This window comes from Saccopteryx leptura, chromosome 3 (genome assembly GCF_036850995.1).
Source record: "Saccopteryx leptura isolate mSacLep1 chromosome 3, mSacLep1_pri_phased_curated, whole genome shotgun sequence".
Taxonomy (NCBI): domain Eukaryota; kingdom Metazoa; phylum Chordata; class Mammalia; order Chiroptera; family Emballonuridae; genus Saccopteryx; species Saccopteryx leptura.
The window spans coordinates 116,746,923-116,755,188 of record NC_089505.1 but is presented as its reverse complement, the minus strand read 5'-3'; the positions used below and the strand labels follow the sequence as shown (position 1 = coordinate 116,755,188).

At 44.2% G+C, this 8,266-nt stretch overlaps 1 protein-coding gene across 1 annotated transcript in view; it reads right to left on the bottom strand.

Moving 5' to 3' along the window:
- Positions 1-241: 241 nt before the first annotated feature.
- RIMKLA (ribosomal modification protein rimK like family member A) overlaps positions 242-8,266 on the bottom strand; it is a 30,625-nt gene continuing 22,600 nt past the window's right edge. The window contains exons 4-5 of the mRNA XM_066376020.1: positions 6,747-6,950; positions 242-4,262 (exon numbers count right to left, since the gene is read on the bottom strand). Of these exons, the coding sequence (XP_066232117.1) occupies positions 3,772-4,262; positions 6,747-6,950 (695 nt within the window). The 3' untranslated portion in view covers positions 242-3,771. The remainder of the gene's footprint in view (positions 4,263-6,746; positions 6,951-8,266) is intronic.

The following is an 8,266-nucleotide window of genomic DNA, read 5'->3' as shown; positions in this document are numbered from 1 at the left end:
GGCAGCAGATAGCAACCTCACTCCAGGTGCAAAAGACGGTTAAGCTGAAGTACCCTGTTTTACTGACTTTGGATTCACTCTGTAAACGCCCCTCAGAGGGCTGTGGCCCTGGGCTCCCCGCACAGGTTGTTCCAGCCCATTCACTTCTGGGAGGGTCAGCTATTACTTAGACGACCTTGGAAGGGCCAGTTAGCTGCTTCAGTCTCCCCCATTTACATTCAGAGCATTCTAAGACCAGCATCTTTCAGGACTTAACGAAGGGATGAGGCATGTCTGTCCCATTTCAACAGAGGTGGATGGGAACCCATGGGTCCTATTATCTTTACACAGAGTAATTTCAATAGACCCCCTACCTCTTATCAATACATATTCATGATTCTGTCATGAAAACCCACAAAAGAGCCATTTCTTCCTCCTTCCCACTATGATTCCAAATGATCCCAGTTTCTTATTTCTTTCACTGAAATGTCATAAAATGTCCCAGACTTTTCTCCTTCCCGGCCCTCATCACCGCATGCCCAACTGTCATGGAATGCCCTCTTAGCTGGGAGCAATGAGCCTGCAATGGTGACACTAGTAGTTTGTCCTCCACTTATACAGCTTATCAGATCCTAAAGATCTAAAGCCCCAAATCCTCATTCTGCTGACCCCATGCCCATCAGCAATCAGATAGCTTAGACATTTTTCCCAAGAGCAGAATCATATATATTCTGAGTGACTGAGCTATTGGCATTCAAGTTTTGACCAGTTTCAAGATGCTACTACTAGATAACGGGAAATTGGTATACAGACACTGCAGTTTATGTTACATACGAGAGACTATTGGTTGATACACAAGAGTCAAGAGTTTCAGGTTATATATGATACATCCAGAAGGCTGCTTGAATACACCACGAGCCCTACTCATTTCAGGTTGTAAAGCCTCCCAGAAGCTGTACCCTTTTCTTAGGGCCCCTCCCACTGATTAGTGTGCCAATGCCCAGAACTCACCCCTCCTTAACTCCCTTGGAGGAGGGGTGATGAACTGTTCTAAAACCAGATGTGGCAAATTTTTTCCACTACCTCCCACATAATGCAACCTCATTAATGAACTCATTTCAACCTCAAAGCACCCCCAAGAGGTAAATGCAACAGGCATCTTCCCTACCTGAAGAATGGAAAAGGAGGCAACAGAAGCCACCTAATTGTACAAGTTCAATCACCTGTTCCAGGGGAGAGCCAGAACCAGGATCTGGATGTGTGTCCTGTGTTCCTTCCAGCAAGCTCGTGGGTAGCTGTGACAGGCGTGGCCCAGCCACCTGAGTGGGGCTCACAGAGTCCATAGCCAGTGCAGGAAATCCTAGAGGGGGCTCTGATCCAGCTGTGACTCAGCTCTCTCCACTTCCAGACAGGGCTAGCTTCCAAGAGATGATGCCAATGACTACAGATGTCATTAGCAGCTGGAAAATGGGCCCCCTTTCACAAATGTGGAGGCACTCTCTAGCTGCTCTGCTCAGCTCAGGATAGAGACCACTAGCATGCTTTTAGATAAAGTGGGAAGACTGGGCTTATATTAAACAGAGAATGAGTAAATACAGCTTCCAGAAGGGCATCACTTGGTCCCGATGTTTACATAGAGAACATCTGGCCAATTCCAGGGAACAGACCTAGGTCTATCCTTCTAAACCTACCCTGAGTGGTAAACATAAGATACATGTCTTAACTTATGTAAAGGTTCATTTTTCATAACTTATGTTAAGTATCATTTTCAACTGTATAAGACACATTACTAAAGTTATAGTTTAGGGGCATGCACCCTATGTTGGACTGCATTTAAGCTACAACCGTGTGTAACATCTCCATTACATGGTGCTGAGCATTTTCTAATTGTACAACTGTTACTTGGTGAGATCTGATTTTAGCCACAATATTTTAAAAGCCAATTTCTATTTAAATATGTTGTGAAAAAATGGAATTGTTTGACCTTATACACATTTTATATTAACAGCAGTAGTAGTTTAGTTTATATGGGTGTCACTGCCTTCATAGTCACCTTGGGAAGGTTATGTTTAGTCTAGTGAAGCTGACCTTAATCATATTTCTAGAAACCTCCTTGGAAACTCTCCTATAAGCTTCCTCAATGTTGTTAAGTCTTGGCTTTTCAGGGTAAGTTTATTTTTTGATAATTTTTTTTTAACAGCCAAAGAGCATTACAAGAAAAGTGTGGTAAATAAAATTAGGTGATGGAGCTTGAGACTACCTCTGGGAGGGGTGGTATAAAAAAACAAGACCTGACTCTAAGTTTGTGAGCCCTCCTTCTTTGCACAGTTTCAAAGATAACTCCAAACAGGAAGTTTATGTGTTCTTGGCACATGCAACATGACAGCTCAGGAGTATGTTTTTCCCAAGGGAATAACCCTGATTATGGTAACTCTTGAATGCATACGTTTGGTGTATTTGGTTAAAAAGGTAGCCTTGCTCATCATCAGTCATACTCCATATAGCAGAAGTGGAACACACCCTTTCCACAACTTCTCCCAGGGGAAGGACCATCATCTACTGCTCGAAGAATTGAAACAAAAAGCACTTGGTGTCATGTCTACATTATACAACGCCCCCCCCCCCCCCAATGTGCAATGAGTAAGTCCTGATACCTGAGTCTCCCCAGTTTGAAAAAGTGGGTAAGGACAGGTCTCTGGAACCTGGATAAGACTAGAATGTCAAAGGGATTGGAGTGTCTACCTAACGGGCCTACAATACCAACTCATAAGAAAACCTCCTACAGCTAAGCAGTACACAAAGTTTCAGTAGAGGGGGGAAACAATTATCTTCCAGTAACTTTCCATGATATAAATCAATGGCTACTGGATGACACTTGAAAACTGTCCATTAAAAACAAAGTCCAGGGTGTTTGGTTCTAGTGCACGCTTAAGAAATAGTGTGTGGCCACCAGCTCACTGAAATGCATTTCCAGCTGAGGCCAAAGGCAGCAAAGGTGCAAGAGGCTGCTGGGGCCAGCGGTGGCTGAAGCAGGGCCTGTAACTTCGGAGTGGCAAAGAAATTTGTAGAATGCCCCGGTTACACAGCAGGACATTTGCCAACCAGTAAAGTCGAAGAAGAATGAAGAACGTTCAATTTTACTTTCAACAAAGTGCTTCATTGAAAATGCTTTTGAGGAAGCTCCTTAGAACACCATATCCTGAGAGTCAGACAAATATGGTCGAGATGGTGATTGATAGGGAGCAGAGATAGATCCTCTAATTGTATTTGAACTGCGTATTCCTCCAAGCATCTCACACACACACACACACACACACACACACACACACACACACATCTCTCTCTCTCTCTCTCTCTCTCTCTCTCTCAATGAAAAGCACATAACAGCAGTCACATTCTAACTCTTCTGCACATGCCTCCACCCGGTGGTTGCTTTGTAGCACAGTGTTTCCAGGAGCCTGAGTTAATGGGCTCTACTGCTGAAAGTCAGAAGCACAGCACAGAGTCAGCGCCTTAAAAAATCAGTTGTGATATCCAAGTGCTTGCAGCAGACCTCGGTCTCAAACTGACCAGTCAGGATGTTGTTCTTGGTGAATGTTTTTAGATCAGTCTTTGTAAAAACCACAAAACCAGGCCATTTGCTTAAATCATCATTAGAAAGAATGCTGAGTGCCCAGATGGGATTTCTAGTTTCTGTGCAAATGAAATCACATTAGTCCAGATTTTATTCATTCAAAACTACTAGGGAAGCAGTAGGATTTGGTTTAAATGCTGCCCCAAAAAAGCAGGAATTCACTTAAGTTTTAATTCGGAAGCAATCCTGTTGTTAATGTTGTAGCTGGGTTCAGGCAGCGTGGGGGGCGGGGGCCCTGCTGTGCCAGTTGAGGAGCCCCGGACGTCTCCTAGTTCAGGCTCGCTCTCGCTAGAGGTAGACCCATTGTTGATAGTGTAGATGCTCTCTGCAACTCCCTGAGCTGAGGCACAGCCATCTGGCTCTTTCTTCTCCCTGGGACCAGAGAGTCCTGGGAGGACAGCCATCTTCCCAGTCTGCATATTTGGCAGCAAGGACACGGCATAGTCTGCAATGATCCCACCCACGTCTAAGTTGCATGCCTGGTCGAAGGCGAGGAAACCAACGTTGGCATTTGCCTCACACACCACAAAGGAACCATCGTCCATGATGAGGAGATCGATGCCACAGAAGTCCATGCCCAGGATGTTGGACACCTGAATAGCCAACTGCTTGCCTTGTTCTGTCAGCGGGCACATGACGCCCACACCACCTGTGGGGAAAGCACAGTGATGTAACCATGACATCAGACATTGACTAACAAGTCAAAAAACCTGTCAAGGAGAAGAGGGGGAAATGCAGAGGAAGGGCAGAGAATAGGGCATTTTTTTCTTTTCTTTTTTTAGATGACAGGAGGGGAGGAAGACTCGTGCATGCGCCTTGACCTGAATCCACCTGGCAACCCATGTGGGGCCGATGCTTCAGTACTGAGCTATTTTCAGGACCTGCAGTTGATGTGCTCCAACAGAGCTATTCTCAGCACCCAGGGCCACACTCAACACTGGCTGTGGAAGGAGAAGATGGGGAGAAAAGGGGTGGGGAAGCCAATAGTTGCTTCTGTGTGCCCTGACTGGATTTTGAATCCGAGATGTCTGTACGCTGGGCAATGAGGCCCTAGTTGGTTGGACAGGGCACACAGGAGAAGCACCCATTTGCTTCTCCACCCCTCAACTCTCTCACTTCTCTCTCTCTCTTTTCCTCTCCTGTAGCCATGGCTTGACTGAAGCAAGTTGGCCCTGGGCATTGAGGATGGCCCTATGGCTTCTGCCTCAGGCGCTAAGAAGAGCTCGGTTGCTGAGCAATGGAGCAACGCTCCAGATGGGTAGAGCATTTGGGTTTGCTGTATGGATTCTGGTCGAGGCACATGCAGGAGTCTGTCTCTTTGCCTCCCCTCTTCTCACTGAATTACAAAAAAAAGTGGAACAATGAGTTGATGCTTTTCTCTCTCTCTCTGTCCCTTCTTCCCCCTTCTCATCTTCCCCTTCCTCTTCCTCTCTCTCTCAAATCAATGGAAAACTTTTAAAAAATAAATTAAAAATTATTAAAATTATAATAATATAGTACTCATAAGAGTTTGTGATCCTATAGGAAAATATGTAGGATTAAGGACTGTACAGTATAACCATACTATGCAAAAATATATTACTAGAAAAAAAGATTGGAAGGAATGATACCAAAATATTAACATTGGTTGTCTCTAGTCAATGGGATTAATGATAAATACCTTTCCTTTGACTTTGCTATATTTTCCAAGTTTTCTACATTGAGAAAGTATTCCTTTTATAATTAGAAAAAACAACAACCCAGAATTAACATTATTTTTCATGTAGAGAGAGATGGAGAGGCCTGTGAGACAAAATCCTATACCGAGGACGGAAAGTCAGATTACCTTTACTTGTTAAAAAGCTAAGATCTCAGATTTAATTGTCTCCCTTAGTCTCCCTAGAAAGACTTATGTCTTGTATTCTTGGGTTCAATAACTAATGTCATTACCTTGACATGGTCCTTTCCCCATCTATTACACTGTATAAGGAAAAGGCTATAAAAACAGCTCAGCAAGAAAAGTAACATGGATAAATTACAAAACCATGCAGTTCTTTGTTAGAGAAGATTCTTCAAGGTGACTAAAAAAGACAAAACAATAACACATAAGATTCAGTACTAGGGCGCTGCATAGTAGTATCAAGGAAATTAAATGAGATAATATGTTAGCTTCTTAGTACTATATCAACCTGAGCCTAGAGTTTGCTTCTTTCACACCTCTTTATCACAATATTTTTCAATGATCTGTTTATGTGTCTTCCCCTTAACTGCGCCATAAGCTCCTGGAGGGCAAGGATTCTGTCAGTAATCACTACACTCTCAACATCTCCCCGAGTCCGCGCATGGAAATTGCTTGACCAGTATTAATGAAGGAAAGATGAAATCAATGTCTCTGCCTCTTTCTTAGTCACGAGACTTGAGACATTCATCTGGAGATTTAGGAAATAATAACAAGAGGTATTTTTATTTATACTACTAACATACAAATTCATTTGATGAGGTTGACAACAGCTTTCTGTGTTGGGGACAAACTTTTACAGCCTCCTGGAACATCTTCATTTACTTCATTGATAAAGCAGAAAACAGGCTTTATCAATAGGTTCATGGGCGGGGGTTATGCATTTGACCCAAACATAAACCGTAGCCTTCTAATAACATCATACATAAAAGAAAGGAACACTTTTCAGTTGTACTATAAAAGCGGAATAGGCTCGCCCCCCGCCACTGCCTTGGTGGAGACCCTCACCCTGAGCTGTGACAGCCGCCTCTGTACTTGTCTGCTTGCCTCGCCTGATGCCTGCAATCCATCCTCTCCTCGGATGTCTGTTCTTTCAAACGTGGATCCTTCTGTCACTCCCTTGTGTACACCTGATGGCTACGTCTTAACACCTGCAGGACAGGGTTCAAACCTGTGTCCTGACACCCGTGGCCTGACCTCTGTCACAGACAGCACTTATGCCCCTCCGTCCTCCTCCTAACGGCTTGCTGCTAGAGGAAAGGGTGTGTTTCTAAGTCTTAGCTGTTGATCCTGGCACCTAGCAGAGGGCCTGCCAAGGTAGGAGAGATGGGTGCACATTTACTGAATGGGTCCAAACATCCTAAGGAACAGTCCTGCTGGCCTCTGACCAACGGGCTCCGAGCGTGGGTACCTTACCGAGAGAGCAGTTGCTCTGCATCCGGCCGTCCGTGGAGCAGCGCAGCATGGAGCCTATCACCTGGCCCCCGACCACCACCACCCGGATATCTTTTCCGTGTGACTCCTTCACATACTTCTGGAACAGGTAGGGCACATCATGGCGGATCAGATGGCAGATGTCTGAGAGGTGATGTTTATCTCTTGCCAGAAAAACAGCTTTTCCTTTAAGAGGAAAGACAACAGGAGGCGTTAGAGAAGTCTCTGAACCCTGTCCTTGCCATCCCACCTCCCAGTCCCACACAGTCATCAATTCTTTCTGAACTTGCCTCACTTTGGTCTCTTCTACTTCTCTGATTAGACTTTTGTTTTCTTATCAAACGGCTCTTGGACCTTTTCTCTGCATTTCGCTCGGGGTTTGTGCTGCCAAAGCGAGCACTCCTGCTTTCACGCGGGTCTTACTAACATTGACCTCCCCCTCTACCACCACTCTTTCTACAAAATGAATAATAATGTACATATTCCAGAAATACACAAGAAGGGGTCAAAATAAAAGCCTAAGGAGCTGGTGAATTCAGTTGCAAAACAGTTATTAGCATTTCTTATCACTGTGAGGATGCAAATCAGGCAGGGTCCAAGTCTAACTTTTTTTTTTTTAATGTCCCAAACCTTATACTGGACTTGATGCACAAAGCAGGTGTCAATATGTACAGGACATAATTAATTGCACATACTTTAGAGGAATTCCAAAATAGATGGAGATATCCAAAACAAACAAACAAACAAAAAGATAACTACAACACAGTAAGGTTTCGCACTGAGAGGTCCACGGGAAATACTATGGGAGTTCAAAGAGGGAGCCACGGGCAGACATCCTTCCTCCTTTTAAATATGGGAAATGTATTATTTGGCGATACTTATTAAACCTAAAAGGGAAGAACTATACTTCTATTGCTCTCTTGGGAAAGCATTCCTTTTGACTCCAAATTCTTTATCTTCTGCTTGAATGACCAAGGCTTCTGCAATTACCTGGCATCTGCTCCCATTTGTATATTAGCTAAGAGATCTGACAGGAGCTCCTGACAGGTTTGCTCTGCAAAGCTGACATGAGCATTCTTGCTAGCAAATATGGGATGGTTTTCCTGAAATTTGTGTTGCCATTTTAAAAGGAGTGAGATATTTTTAAAGCCCTAATAAAAGAGAGTGATGGTCATCAGCCCCTAGTGGCATAAGAGACGGGAAATATGTCACCACAACTTGGGACATTTGGCACCAGGAGATGTGGCATCTGGCAGCAGAGGGCTGCGACTCAGCGACAGGCACTGGGGGTTCTCTGGACATTAGGCAGGACTCTCAGCAGAGATGGGGGGAGAGATAGAGACTGTTCCTTGGTTCCTGGCACAGAGTTTCTAACATGGAACTTGGTCTTTGGTTAATAAAAGAGCTATGGTTTTAAGGCAAGGAGGAAAAGAGGGGGAGGTGAGGAAAGGACACGAAGATTAGTTAATAATCTACGATGTGCCAAACAATTTTTTTTAATA